At 35.8% G+C, this 15,778-nt stretch overlaps 1 protein-coding gene across 1 annotated transcript in view; it reads left to right on the top strand.

The window, feature by feature from the left end:
* The window catches only part of LUBEL (Linear Ubiquitin E3 ligase), a 36,005-nt gene extending 21,676 nt beyond the window's left edge, over positions 1–14,329 (top strand). Inside the window, exons 17-24 of the mRNA XM_070635383.1 lie at positions 1,041–5,533; positions 6,155–6,421; positions 7,985–8,194; positions 8,503–8,592; positions 9,734–10,081; positions 10,644–10,813; positions 11,579–11,747; positions 13,189–14,329. Of these exons, the coding sequence (XP_070491484.1) occupies positions 1,041–5,533; positions 6,155–6,421; positions 7,985–8,194; positions 8,503–8,592; positions 9,734–10,081; positions 10,644–10,813; positions 11,579–11,747; positions 13,189–13,224 (5,783 nt within the window). The 3' untranslated portion in view covers positions 13,225–14,329. The remainder of the gene's footprint in view (positions 1–1,040; positions 5,534–6,154; positions 6,422–7,984; positions 8,195–8,502; positions 8,593–9,733; positions 10,082–10,643; positions 10,814–11,578; positions 11,748–13,188) is intronic.
* Positions 14,330–15,778: the final 1,449 nt, after the last annotated feature.

Genomic DNA, 15,778 nt, shown 5'->3' with positions numbered 1-15,778 from the left:
GAGTTTAAAAGAGAAATTATCAAATAATAGTATCCAACCTGTATTTACAGCAAAATTTCATAAATTTTCATAATTCTAATATTTTGAGGTTAAGTCTTCAATATTTTTGTTAAGCAGCATAGCATGGTTTTTAGGGGAACTATGACAGTGTTGTCTGAACTTGTGGTGAAGAACCTTTGTGTCCCTTGGTGCTAAGCTTCAATCAAAGCCTTACACTAGTATGTCGCGGCATGCAGATTGTCCACCACTGGTCAATAACCTTTGTTTCCATTGGTGCCCGGATCAAAACCTCACACTGGTGTGCCGTGGCACAAAGGTTACCACTAAATTGTATGCCACGGCACACTAGTGTATCGTCAAATCTATTTGGAAATGCCATAAACCGCATGCCGTGTAAGGTTTCGATCTAGACTTATCACCAAGGTGGGATGAAGTGTAAGACAGTTTGTACAACCTTGGAGCACCTTGGTTGGATGTTCTATGATTAACTCAAATTTTCCAAGCTAATTCCAACATAAATCACTTCAAAATGAATTCTGTAATAAAGCCTTATAGTCATCAAACCTTATAGTACCAAAACAGCTGTTTTCGACTCATTTGAAGGCACAAAAATGAAATGTTCACTAATAAAGCTGTCAGTTAGGTCCATAAAAATTTTTCTCCTTGACATGTCGAATTGAAATGTTCAATTTTATTATCCCAAAAAAAAGAAGCTCCGTTCCAAAACATTTCTATTGAATCGTAAAGTCAAACAAGCCACATTGCATCCAAATTTTATTACGTAAGCTTTAAAATAGACTTAAAACAAACATTGGATATCGTCCCAATTGGCTATATAAAAATTCAAACAAAAGTTTTTTAGTATTCAACTCTTGAAAATTCCATACTATTCAGTTATTATTATTATCATCATCATCTCATGCGATATAATCATCAAAAATTATTGTTTGTTTTTTTCGTTTCATTTGATTCCACAAAAATCTTGTTTTTTATGCTACATCCAACAAAAAATACCCAAACCATGTTCACATGTACATCAGATCATCATATAGACCCAAATATTCAGGATTATTTAAATAACATCATATCGCATGGCAATAATACAGAAGATTTTTATGGTAAGGATTATTTTAGTCCATCGCCAAAATCAATAAGCTTCCAGTCATCATCATTAGATGATCCCATGTACGATGGTAATATAAATGATGATATTCTGTTTACAACGGTCGATTACAATTCAGTAAATAATGCCAATTTATTGAGAGACATAGAAAGTCTTATAAACAGTATGGAAATGAAGCAGACAAAGACACAGGAGACGGATAATGTCACAATGCTACAGAACATTGATAGTATCTTAAGTAATATTAAATTAAATGAATCGAGGCCTCATTCACCTCAATCAAATTTGAGTGCGGAACCGATAAGAATGAAGAGTCCTATTATGTTTAAAAGTCGAATTGGCAATGAGGATAAAGGCAACAATAGTCGAAATATAATCGATGATGTAAGAAATTTTGTATCCAACAATATCCTTGACATTATGCCCGATTTAGTAGATCAGGTCAAGTATGAGCTGAAAAATGAGAATGAGGATGCATCGGAACTAAATAATCTTCAAGATTACCTACGGGATAGAGAGAATGAAGAATTTTACGAACGTAATTCATCGACGCCAGCTTTAAATGCTTCCGACGATTTACTGGAATCAGAATTAAATGACTTCCTCCGCAGTCGACATGACGTTGAATTTAATGAGAGAAATGCAGCATCGCCGAGTCATTTTAATAACACATCTAAGGATAGTGACGATGAACTGAATTACCATATGGAATTTTTGGCACAAAGGTATGAGGAAGAATATTATGAAGCTACGGATAATCGAGTGGAAGCAACAGAGCAAGAAACTAAAGTGGAAGTGGATGATAACCATGAAATTATTGCAAATTCAGCATCGAGTGACAATTTTGGTAATTCAAATGAAAATGATGGTCGGGATTATTGGAACGAATGGGTTGCTGAAGATAATCCTACAGCTGAGATAGATCAAGCAGTTATTGAAGCTCCTGTGCCTACAGAAAGTCAAGTTGAGGTTGCTGAAGAGCCAGAACCAACTGTTCCACTTGTAGAGCAGCAACAACCTCAAGCACCAATAGACAACCTCCCAAAAATCGAACCCCTCAAATACAAATCCAGCTACAACCTCAGAATTCTCAAAAAAGCCACAAGACACACAAAAAAAGAGCGCGATTTTAAGAAACGCAACAGTCTAATCTTAGGAAATGTATTGTTAGGACGACATCAACCATCAACATCTACATCCATTAATTCACAGCCTAAATCAACAGCTACAAACATTGATACACAATCCATATCCAACAATGACTTTAATGATGCTGAAAATAACATTAATCATGAAAGTTTAATAACTGAAAATGCCGTTGGACAATCAGATGCGAATGAAAATGGAATTAATTCATCATCCATTATCGATTTGAGTGCGAATGAGTCAGCCGAGGAGAAAATGGAAAATTCTCAAGATCAACATATAATAAGGACTGAAATTAATGATGGCCATGCTGAATTAGACGTACAAAATGAAAATGTTGCTGGCAGTAGACGAAATTTCGATGAAATAATGAATAATGATGCACAGCCAATCATTATAAATGACTCAAACCTCTACATTGAGCATCTTGATTTTAGTACGAATGATAATTCAACGACCTCATCGACACCCATTCCACAAAGTAGCTCAAACTTTTCAATTACAACAATTGATTCAGACGCAACGTTTACGAAACAGCCACAAAATCTTTCGGAGCTTGTCGAGGACACTCAGAGACTAATCAAGCAAATGAAAGATGAAATTAATGCCATTTATGTATCAGATGATGATGAGGATTTAACCGGGTCAGATTATACCGAAGAGGCTGAAGAAGAAGAGGAAGAATTGGATGAAGAAAATTGGGTCGATGACTTTGAGGGCGATGAAGAAGAAGAAGAGGAAGATGTCTATACAGATGAGGAAGAGTCTGATTATGATGATGATGATTGGTCAGGCGATTATGTTGAGTCCGAACAAGTTGAAACGGTAAATGATGACGATGCAACAGTAATTGAAGGGCCAAAGGCAACGACAGACATAAACATCATTGTCACTGATGAGACAGAAAGCAATAATATAGAAGTTGAGCCAATAATTATGATTGGCAATATTCCAAATGATGTTAACGAGCCAGAAGCACAAAACAATCATAATGATAATGAAAATGATGATGCCGATAGTAGTATTGTACATGGAAAATTGGAATTAACGGTATTATCGACAAATGAGGTTAAAGTTGATACGACACGAGCTCAAAGTGATAATGAGAGTGGAAGTAATGAAAATTATTCAACACCTTCCACCTCCGCTACAACTAATGAGCCTGAAAGTGTCACAGATAATAATGACAATGGAATCGATACAGCTACGACAAGCCATAATCAAATTATAGCAACAAATGATGAAAAAATTGATGCAGCAACTAATGACAATGAGAATGAATCAACTTTAATTTACTTAAATAATCGAAGTGTCTCTCCATTCGTTCCCATTAGTACATCACCATTAAGTGCATCGAGTAGTAATTTGAAAATTGATTCTTACACTAATGAAAGTGTTAATAAAATTAGCAATGCTGGAAAGAAGATGAAGAAGAAGGGGAAGATGTCTCGAAAGCCTTTGACAGTCAACAACACAACAGTTGCTGTACAGAATGGAGATGGTGGTGAAAATGGCAGTTTAAGGTCTTCTAGTATGCAGGAATTGACGGAGATTCTTCAAAATAGTTCTGAGTCAGCTGCATCACAAAATGAAGTCATAGTCGCAGCTACAAGTCAAAGTGACAGTGCACAAGCTTCACAATCAGTTCCTTCAACTTCTGTTGAGCCTAAAGCAACCACCAGTCAAAGTGACAGTGCACAAGCTTCACAATCAGTTCCTTCAACTTCTGTTGAGCCTAAAGCAACCACCAGTCAAATTGACAATGCACCAGCACCCCAATCAGCTCCATCAGCTTCATCTCCTCCAACACCAAACTCTTCACAAACATCTCCTGCAACACCAAACTCTTCACAACCAAATCAAGAACTTAAATCATCACCAATAAGTAGCAAACAACCCACAATATTCAGCGCATCTCAGCCGACAATTGAATCCGCACATGCCTCATTAACTCCATCTGTCTCACCACCACCGACAACATCAACCAATCTAAATCGAATTACACCAACAAACGAGATTAAAGTGGATGAAAATTCCATAAAAGCGATTGTGAATGAAGCCATTAATGACGTTATTAGCACAATTTCCTTTGATGAAATTGTTGTGTCACATGATGAAAATGACAGTCATTCACAAATTGCCCGAAGCGACAACACAACAATCGATGACATTGCTAATATTGATAGTGCCATGAATAATTCAACTGCGGATGTTGTATCGAAAGTTTTTGGCAACGACAATGAATCGATATTATCCGGTAATGGCTTGAATGAGGAAATGGCAATTTCGTTAGCTGTGAATGAACAGAATGGTATGGTTGGAGGTGGAACAACTCAAGACGATGCTGAAAAGTTGAATAATGACAATGATGAAAAATCTGAGTCAATGAAAAATGATGAAATGCAAATGGAGCAAAATGACGAGTCACAAATGTCATTAATAATAAGTGTTGATGCGATGCGAATGGAATCAAATGAGGAGGTAATTGTCATGCAAAATGACACGTCAGATAATTCTGAGATTCAAAATTCTGAAAGTCATATTGCCATTGAGCAGCCAGCGACATCAAGTGGTGATAAAAGTCCAACTGATGAGAGTAATGTGACACAAAGTAAGGCAAAGGGTACGATTCCCAAAAGTCGAATACCCTCAAAAATTAAGACAGTTAAATCCCAACCGACAGTATCAAATGAAACGATCTCAAAGGAGTCAGCAACAGAAAAGCAAAGAAAAAAGTCAGTCGACAATAGCAACATGAGAAAAAAGTCAGTTGGTGGTCCATTTGGTGGTCTTTTAGTGACGTCAACTGTCAAAAATTTACAAAATCAATTTCTAAATAAGGCTAATGCGTCAACAGCATCAACATCAAAGCCACAAGTGACAAAATTCAAACCATCAAAATTAGCGACGCCAAAAGCATTGACAAAAGAGCCACCACAGACATTTGCAAATAAATTAACAAAACTGATAACGCCATCATCAAGTGTCGTTAAGAATGTCGACGATGATGAGGATGAGGACGTAAAAGAAAACAATAATAAGAATGAAAAGACAAAGACTGAAATATCACAAGATATGGCACAGCAACAGAGGGATTATAGTAAGGATGTTGTACCAAAGAAGAAATATATGGAACATTGTTTTAGTGATGAATATTCAACGACAACTGATGATGAGGATGACGTTAAGGCATCACCTCAAAGGGAATTTTATCCGATTATTAAGGCAAAGCCTCCAAGTGAATCGGATGATGAGACGGATGATGTAAGTTGGGGATTGATTTTTACTTAATTTTGTAAAAGTTTAAGGAGGTTCCAAAATGTGGAAAATTGAGGAATAATCCTAAATTTCTTCAAAAAGTTGGAATGCAAAGGAATAATCAGCTTACTCCAGTGGTGGACAACCTTTTGTTTTTAGTGGCACACCTTGATGGTAAGCCTCAACCGAAATCGCACAGATAGCATTTCCAATAATTTTTGACAACATACAAACGTGCCGCGGCACACAGGTTGCTCACCACTGGCTCAGCCTGAGGATTAAAGCTTGAAACATTCCAATTTCTGTCTTTTGGACATTTTGGAGCCTCTTTTGAGCATTAAAGTGCAACAAAACTCATTTATTGCTGTCTGTCAACCTTAAAGCTGCGTCATACCTAAGCAGCTTCATAGCAATGATTTAAAGATTGTTCTGTACTGCTCAAGTCCACAAAAATGTCAATTTTTTATAAAATTTTCCTTTTTTTTGTTCTTCTTATTCTTTTTATTCATCCCCATTCCTATTCCACTTCCTTCATTCATTTTTCTTCATCCCCCCATTTCCGTAAACTATACATTCATCCGCATACATGTTCATATTCATCTACACACATATATCCACTGAATATAGCAAAAAGTTAATAGATTCATAATGGAAGGTCTCGTTCCGAATCATTTGGCAGCTGAGCTTGCTGTTTCGCTTATCGAATTGAAATATCCTAAAGAGTCAGCATTATGGGTTGCAGGACAAGTAACGACAATCGAGCAGGCAATTGAACTTTTACAACAAGAATGTGAATTGTGTACTGATAAATATCCATTGAATCAAATGATAACGATGCTGAAATGTGAGCATCAATGTTGCAAAGAATGTGCATCAAACTACTTTACGATTCAAGTGAGTATACTTCAGTTTATTTTTATGTATATCCACTACTTTTATGTTTCTGGATTTTTGCTCACTCAAATCGATTCGAGAGAGCTTTTTTTTACATGCTCAGTGAAGCATTATGTCAGCAGTAATTTGATTAAATCACTGAAAATCGTTTATACCGCTCACAATTTATTTTTTTTGCCTTTTCTGTGCCGTTTTGCTTTCCTACTTTTCTATGACTACTGTCATCATTCACTTCACTTCTTGGATGTCCTTTTTTTTCTCAGTCAGAATTGAGAATTGAGCGCGGTTTTTTGGTGATTGGAAATATTTTTGACCATGTTCGTGTTTTGACAGCAATTTTGGTTACAATTTTGGATGAATTGAAGTATTTTTAACTTCCTGAAGGCATTCGACATGAAAAAGTCGCAAAATAGTGTTCCTTGGGTGCAGTTCTATTGTTTTGCTGTCAGTATGACAACATTTTCAGTTCCTTAGTGACCTAATTGTGCTGCTCTAGAAGTTCAAAAGGCATGTGATGTGAAAAAGCGGTTAAATAGTGTTCACAGTCTGGCGTGACTCTAGTCAGGTACACGTCGTGTAAATGTCAGTAGTGTTTCTAGGCTAGCATGAATCTGGTCGTTCACGCGAGTTGACATAGTCTATATTATCCCTAGATCAGCGTGACTCTAGTTAGAAACTGTCAGACTCTAGTCGAACTATATCAACATTTTCACCTCATGTGCCCGACCAGAGTCACGCTGGTCTAAGAACACTACTGACATTTTCACTGAGTGTACCTGACTAGAGTGAAGATAGACTGTGAACATTTTTAACGGTTTTTTCACGTCATGTGTCTTTTGGGTTTCCAGAGCAGAACAATTAAATCACTAAGGATTTGTAATATTGTCATACTGACGACAAACCAGCATGAATGTATCCTAATAGCTGCTTACAGTATGTTTTGATGACATGTAGTGAGTTTTGCCTCATTTTAATGATTAGAATTGATATTAATACAATCCAGCTACCTGAAAAAACAAACTAATAGTCAGTTTACTTATGACTGCAGTTCCCTAACTGGCTAAGAGCTTGTATTCATTGTACTTTAAATCCACTACAATACGGTACCTAAAAACATACTCTTTGTTGGCTAGTGAGTTCTTACAGTTGTACAGAGCTCTAACGTACGGACACAGAACAGCAGTTTTCGGCTATACCTTATAGTTCATTCAAGGCTTCAGGCTCACATTTTTTGTCGGCAAGCCTGTAGATATGGACGAATCCTAGTACACATTTATTTAAATTATCGATTCTGCTAAATAAATTTAAGTCGTTCGTAATATAAAAATGCAGGAAGTTAAATTATAGCTTCTCAAATGGTAAAAGTAAAGGTTCAAATCCTATCTGTTAATAGAAATTTAAGAGAATGATTCGGTACTAACATATATTTTTTTTTAAATTCAATAATTTTAAACTTTTTTAAAACTATTTTGTCCTCAAATCACTTCCATCAATCCCCCAACCTACACAAAAAAAGACTTTACATTTCCATTTTCTTTTATTTTCTTTTCATTCATTTCACAGATAACCGACCGTTCAATCAATGATTGTGTATGTCCATTTTGTAAAATGCCCGAGCTTCATGATGTTGATGAAGATGTGATTCTCGAGTACTTCTCAAATCTTGATATATTACTGAAAAATATTTTACAATCCGATGTACATGACTTATTTCAACGTAAAATACGTGATAGGGCACTTTTAAGGGATCCACATTTCAAGTGGTGTGTTGAGGTATGTAAATATTTGTAAGGATTCAGTCACACATATGGTGATGATGTAGATGCCCAGGGGTATGCCGAACATAAATTCCTATTTCGTCCATCTGCTAACCATTTTTAAGGTTCTTACCCCTGAGATTTATCACATGTGACAGAGCTTTTCATTATGTCAAAAAAAAAGTATCACAAAAGCTCTTATTCTTCCTCTTACTGATTCTTTTTTCTATTTTTACGTGATGATTTATGGAAATTGGACTTTAACCTACACATTTCTCTCTTGATTCTACCTGAATCTTTTTTATTTTTTATCATTCCACATAGTGCTCATCTGGCTTTTTTGCTCGACCAAAGCAACGTCGCTTGATTTGTCCAGATTGCGGCTCAGTGACATGCTCAAAATGTAGAAAACCGGTAAGTATATTCATACTGTATGTTTGTACAATCTCTAATGTATCTTTGCCATAGAAAATGTTATTGCGGTAAAAAACAGAGAGTGAGATAGAGTGAGTGGTAGAGTGTCATGCTGGCTAGTCATTGCCATCGACACTCATTTGCATTCCTTTTAAAAATAGACATGAAAATATTGAAGGACGGATTGTGGATTGCGAAGATTTTCGATGAGTTGATTGGCAGATTCGGACCGTTTAAAATTATTTTTCTAAGGACATTAAATCAATGCTTTAAATTACAATATTGAAGCGACACTTTAGAGTAGTACGAGTAGTACGATGAAGCATTGCTTCAGAGTACTATAATGAAGCATTGCTTCAGAGCATTATAATGAAGCATTGCTTCAGAGCATTACAATGAAGCATTGCTTCAGAGCATTACAATGAAGCATTGCTTCAGAGCACTATAATGAAGCATTGCTTCAGAGAATTATAATGAAGCATTGCTTCAGAGCATTACAATGAAGCATTGCTTCAGAGCATTACAATGAAGCATTGCTTCAGAGTACTATAATGAAGCATTGCTTCAGAGCATTACAATGAAGCATTGCTTCAGAGCATTACAATGAAGCATTGCTTCAGAGCATTATAATGAAGCATTGCTTCAGAGCATTACAATGAAGCATTGCTTCAGAGCATTATAATGAAGCATTGCTTCAGAGCTTCAGAGTTTTAAAATGAAGCAACACTTTAAAATACTAAATTGAAGGAACACTTCAATACGTTGAATTGAAGCATTGCTTTAGAGAACTGCAGGTTTTAGAAGCAACAAAAACTAAAGCAACGCTTCATAAAACATTCAAACTCAAACGATATTAACGGTCCGACATCATACAAGAACAGACTTTATCTCTCAAATTGATTGAAGCACTATCGCATGTGCCTAGTGAAACATATCACATATGCCTTGAACCAGCATACATTTCATTTCAAATTAAAAAGTTTATTTCACCATAAAAACCGCTATTGTTTTTCATTTATCTCCAATGCATCTCTCTATTATATCCGTATCCGAATATCTCTTTTTTTCCTTCATTTTCTATGGCCAAACCTTATTGAATGTTGATAATAATAGTAAAAATAATAATAATAATCATATGTAGTGGGAAAAACAGCACGAAGGATTAACATGCGACGAATTTATGGAATGGAAAGAGGCTAACGATCCCGATTTAAATGCTGAAAGTGTTGCAAAACATCTGAGATTGAATGGCATTGATTGTCCAAAATGTAAATTTCGATATGATCTTGCACGTGGCGGTTGTATGCATTTTACCTGTACACAATGCAAATATGAGTTTTGTTATGGATGCAATAAAGAGTTTTTGATGGGAGCAAAGTGTAAAGTTTCTACATATTGTGCCAAACTTGGTCTACATGCTCATCATCCGAGAAATTGTTTATTTTATTTACGAGATAAGGAGCCACATGAGTTGCAAAGTCTTTTAACGGTATGTATGGATATAGATAATGATGGAGGAGTTTTATGGGTTGGACGCTGATGGAATTCTGCTTGCAATTCTAGCAGTTCCGCTTGTGATTCTAGCAGTTCTGTTTTTAATTCTAGCAGTTCTGCTTTGTGATTCTAGCAGTTCTGTTTGTGTTTCTAACAGTTCTGCTTGTGATTCTAGCAGTTCTGTTTGTGATTCTAGCAGTTCTGCTTGTGATTCTAGCAATTCTGCTTGTAATTGTAGCAGTTCCGCTTGTGATTCTAGCAGTTCCGCTTATGATTCTAGCAGTTCTGCTTTGTGATTCTAGCAGTTCCGCTTGCAATTCTAGCAGTTCTGCTTGTGATTCTAGCAGTTCCGCTTGCAATTCTAGCAGTTTCGCTTGTGATTCTAGCAGTTCTGCTTTGTGATTTTAGTAGTTTTGCTTTGTGATTCCAGCAGTTCTGATTCTGATTCTATCAACAGTGTCCACACCCAAAATACTTTTCAAATTGATTTTTTTCCACGTCCTTCTTCATCGAGTTCCATTTTCTTTATTATTATTGCCATTGAACATTCTTTTCAGATAAATAACATCAATTTCGATACCGAACCACAAACATCATCATCATCAGCAGGTGATGGTGCAAAGGCATTTACAAAATGTCCAATACAATTACAAAAGGAGTCGCCATCGGGTCTGTTAGATACAATTTGCAATAACGACGTAGCTGAAGGACATGCTGGACTCTGTAGGTATGTACATGAATGCTCTTAATAGTGTCAATAAGTCATCATTATGTGAGACTATAAATTAATAAATCGATTCCTTGTAAAGAATGCCAGTATGTGCTCAGAGGACTGTGAGAATCTTATGACTAGATATGAGAATTTATGCTCTATTTTGTCATTAATGTTACGGAGATGGTGCTTTATATTTTTGAATAAATTTAGCGCATTTTTGTGGCGTGTGATTGTCTTGAATAGACTTTTTGGACTTAAAGTTGAAAATTTATTATAAGAAGCAAGAACAGACCATCAACAGCAAAAATGCGCTCTAGTCATTCTCCATCAGTGACTTCTCTACTTGGAATTTTTGTGCCAAACTTTTTTTTATGTCACTAATTTTTTTTTTCTTCAACTTTTTTTCATACCAAAAAAAAAAATTCCATGACTGCCTTCAACAAATGTCCAATAAAATTAATGCAGAAGTCACTATATCGAGTATCTGTGCTTCATAATTCGTCAAAATCGATTGGAGACGTTGAGCATTTTAAAGGCAGATGATTTAGAAACGCTTGTGCGTCGTGAAAATCGTCGACGACCTCCGAAGCCGTACGGCATTCTTGAAGGAATTTATCGTGAAAGTTTAGTTGAGGTAAGGCACAATAATCAATTTATCATATCCATTTCTTTTTCTCTCGTTTCATCATGACTGTGCTGGATATTTGACACAATTATTACTGTCAACGACATCATCACTTTAATATTGATTTTTTGGATATCCATGAACATCCACAGATGGCATTACGTCGAGTATTTAGTTTCTGTTGTCTATGATGCACATCTTGATCCATTACCAATATTAGATCTCACTGATTGTGTGCAAGAGCTGAGAAGACGAGGCATTCCTTTACCGGAACGAGGACCATGGGATACGGATCCAATTTATCGTGAAATGTGTCAAAATGTAACCTGAATTGCCATGCTTGATGATTTTGTTTAATTTTGTTAATTGAGGGCATAAAAGGGATGAACGGAAGAAGGGAAAGAAGAACTTTTTTTAAGGATTCACAAATGGATGATTAAAAGGAAATGTTTTAACGCATTAGATCAGTGGTGGGCAACCTTTTGCTTTTAAAGGCACAATTTGGTGGTAATCCTCGATCGTGACCGAACACGGCACACGATTCATGGAAATTACCAAGAGTTTTGACGACATACGAGTGTACCGAAGCTTATTAGTTCCTCACCATTGTGCTAGATAATGAGATTATGTAGGGATTAGAGACTGGGACTTGGCAAGCTGCAATTCCGGATTTAGACCAGGGTCAGACTCTCAAAAAGTCCAATATTCTACTTACTAGAAAGTTGTTCGGGTCCTACTATAAACTGTAGCTCAAAAGGGTGTGTTACAACATATTGTTCATCGCAGTGCTTCCAGCTCATAATGCAGGGCTTTTAAATCATGATATATAGGATTCTTACATAAAAGTACATTAATAACTTCCACATAAGTACCGTAAGACAAGTACTATATGCACTGTACAATATCAAAGTTCAGTCAGTACAGTCTGATCCTTGGGATTGGGTTAAGATGGTATAATATTAACAAGTGACCATGAGATAGACACTGCTAAATATTAGAATTTTTAAAAAATTTAATGAAAATGTCTGAACTAGAGTTGATTGAATTCAATTTTAGAGACGTATTTATGGACTTAAGGGTCAATTAAAGAGAGCGGCTTCAATGCTGTGTTGTGAAAAATATGTCAAATACTTTTAGGGATCCCATGGTGGTCACATGATATTTCCAGTCTATCTCCGATCTCCACAAAGCAGCCAAATGGCATTTCTACCCAATCAACTTAAACTGTGAATTCTTAGTGACTTCCAAATGGCTGCCATATGAATTCATGTATCGCCCAGAATCAAAACTACATATTCGGGTGTGAAACCCGTATTCTGAAAATTTTCACAAAAACCTAACCTCAAAAGCTCCCACAACCCCTAAAAGCACAAAAACTTTTCACTTTTCTTTTCAATTTACTCTTTTTTTTTGTTGGCGCTGATTCATGTCTTGCAAGCATGAAACTTAGTATTTAGTGATAAAAAGCAAGAAGAGATAAAGAAATTGAAAAGAAAAAAAGTTGTCGCTACTTTTACTTCCATTCCCACTTTATATGTTTGCTCTAATGTTTCATCCATAATAAAGAAGTTTTCTTTCCGTTCTTCCTCTTATTCCTCCCAAAAAGCATAAAAGGGATAAGAACGACACGAAGAACAAAAAAAAAAGTTCAGCCTTTTAAATTAAAGTCCCCGAGACATAAACTTTTATGAGCACTACAGAAATTCTGCACTTCCATTTTAATCTATTGTATGCTTTTTTTCTCCTTTTTTTTTGCCTGCAGATTGTCAAAGAACAAATCCCATTGGACTCGGACTAAGGACGAGAGAGAGAAAATTCTTTGTGTGTTTGTGTGCCGACAAAGTGTGAATGGAAATGGAAAAAACATAAAAATTGATTTTAAGAGTTTCAACCAGATTCAACCCAACCAAAAAAAAAAGATGGAAAAATGTGTAGAACTTTGTTTTTGTATGAAAAATATTTTTTGGACTTGATCCTTTGTGGTGATTTTGTCGGAATTTCTTTGGAATGATTATTGAGGGTTGTGGAATAGGCAGAATAGGACAATTTGGATAGCAGATGAAAAACAATTGACACAGGCTGGGGTGAATTTGGCATGGTGGCCACCATGCCAGAATCATGATGGATTCAAACCAAATCTTGCACCATGTCAGTGTCATCATACCGACCTGGTGTCGGATTTTGGATCGACTAACTGATTTGTTCTATATGGGGCTTTTATTTTGGATAACATGCTGTTACTAGATTTATGAAAGCTGATTTTGATGTTTTCTTTTTACAGTCTATAGTTTAAGTCTTAAGTCTTAAACAGTACTTTACCCTAATGCTTCTAACAGATGTGTATTCAAGGAGGAATTTTTGGGATCAAAACTCCCATTTTTTTAAAAAAAAAAAAACAATTTGCTAGGGTTTTTCGTTGAAAGAATCTAAATAATGGCGATGATGCACTTAAATACGGACACATTAAAGTTGGACTACTCAAAAACAGGAGTGTTGACAAAATTTTTTTGAGGATGAAGGGAAAAGGGGGTTGGATTCTTTAAATGAATCTTAAAAATTTATAGAATTTTTGACATTTTTTTTCACTAAAAACCCTAAAAAATTGAAGATGTTTCTAAAAGGGTGAAGAAGGTTGACTCCCAAAACATAACAATTAATGCGGACATGGAGCTTCAAAGACTAAGGTCGTTTAGAAGATTTGAAATAGTGACTGGGTCATGGTTTCGGAATCGGCTAATTCTAAAATAGATATATGGTCTAATTTAGTACATTATGAACATACAACAACCACAACAACCTCCAAAATCTGAATTAAAAATTCATACCAAAATCCCCACAAAGGAATGTCGCATTAGAGTAATGTTGCGAAATAAAAGATTAAAGTTGTTCTTTATGATGCTTCATCATGTAGTTTTTTTATTATATTTTGTATGCCTTTATTTCTCTCTCTCACCAGCACCACCAAAAGCGCCTCACAACTTTTATTTTAAGTCTTCTTTCTCCTTCTTTAATTCATCGACTGGCACTCTTTTAAGGGATATCCTTGAACATGAATGAAGGAGAACAAATATTTTATTTTATGATACTCAACAAAAAATTTATTAAGGCAATGAATTTTCTGTTATCAATGACAATAAAAATGTTTTGCTCTAATGGATTTTCATTTAAGATTCATCAATGTTGTAGTGGTGATTATGATGAGAGTAAGTAACTAGATTAGTGGTGGGCAACCTGTGTGTCGTGGCAGAATGGTGTGTTCCCAACCTTTTAGGAACCAGCTCACAGGTTGACAACACACCAGTGTGCTGCGATACACTAGTGAGTTGTAAGCTATGTACAGCTTCGGTCAAGGCCTACTACCAAGGCATACCACGAAAAATAAAAGGTTGCCCACCACTGAACTAGTGGATACAATTTTTAAAGCATTATTTAGGAACTTATACATCGAATTTCTCTTATTGCCTTCATGATATCTGCTGTTTTTTGATTGAGCCTCATCTCACTGTCATGGACCTTCTTGTTGATTTTCCTAAAATTCTCGTCCATTTTTGCCATCAAAGGGTCGTAAACCTTTAAATATTAAGAATTTCGAGTTATATTCCAGAACTGACTGCTCTAGCTTCTTTACGAAAAAATAGCAAAATTTTCACAAGAACCATCCACCAACAAAAAAAGGATACCTCAATAAATCTACTGTAATAATTTTTTAACGTTGACTCATTAATCTCATTCATTGACTATACTTTACACTTCCTCCGTCCCTTTTTTTCTAATACTTTGTCATTATCAGTTTTTGATGATCAACTGTGTTAATGGCCAGAAAAAGATTTAATGTCTTTCGACATTGTTACGATATTTTTCATTGTCAATTGTTGTTTATCGAGGACAGCTTTTTGTGACAAGGGAAAAAAAGTGCTATTTTTGTTGGACATGAGAATTTTTGATGTGGCCTTGTTGGAACGGATTAAATTTTATGTAATTTGAAGGTCGTTTTGATGAAATTGGGGGCGGTTTGGTGATTAGGGAATGTTAAGAATAGCTTTTTGGACGTCTTTTGCCCACAGTAAGGCTTGGTATCTTCCAGGTTACATGTTACGTGATTTTCGAATATTGATGGATTAGGAGCCTTCTAAAGGTGGTTAGCCCATAATACATGTGGCTTTAGTCATTTCTAGCTTTACTACTATTACAGATTGCGTTGATCTGGCAAGCCGCCATTTTTAAACTCAAACTGATAACCAATAAAAGAGCATTACTCGACCAAACAACGACGACCAAAGCCCAGTGGTAGAGCTAGTTCTGGACGAAATTAATGGAAGGTCATGGATCACAATTTCTCTGTACGGCCAGCG

The sequence above is a fragment of the Chironomus tepperi genome, unplaced genomic scaffold (genome assembly GCF_022539635.2).
Source record: "Chironomus tepperi strain 1889 unplaced genomic scaffold, CSIRO-AGI_Ctep_v1 contig_89, whole genome shotgun sequence".
Lineage (NCBI taxonomy): Eukaryota > Metazoa > Arthropoda > Insecta > Diptera > Chironomidae > Chironomus > Chironomus tepperi.
Note: the sequence above shows the minus strand (reverse complement) of the source record. Positions and strands in the feature narration are given on the sequence as shown.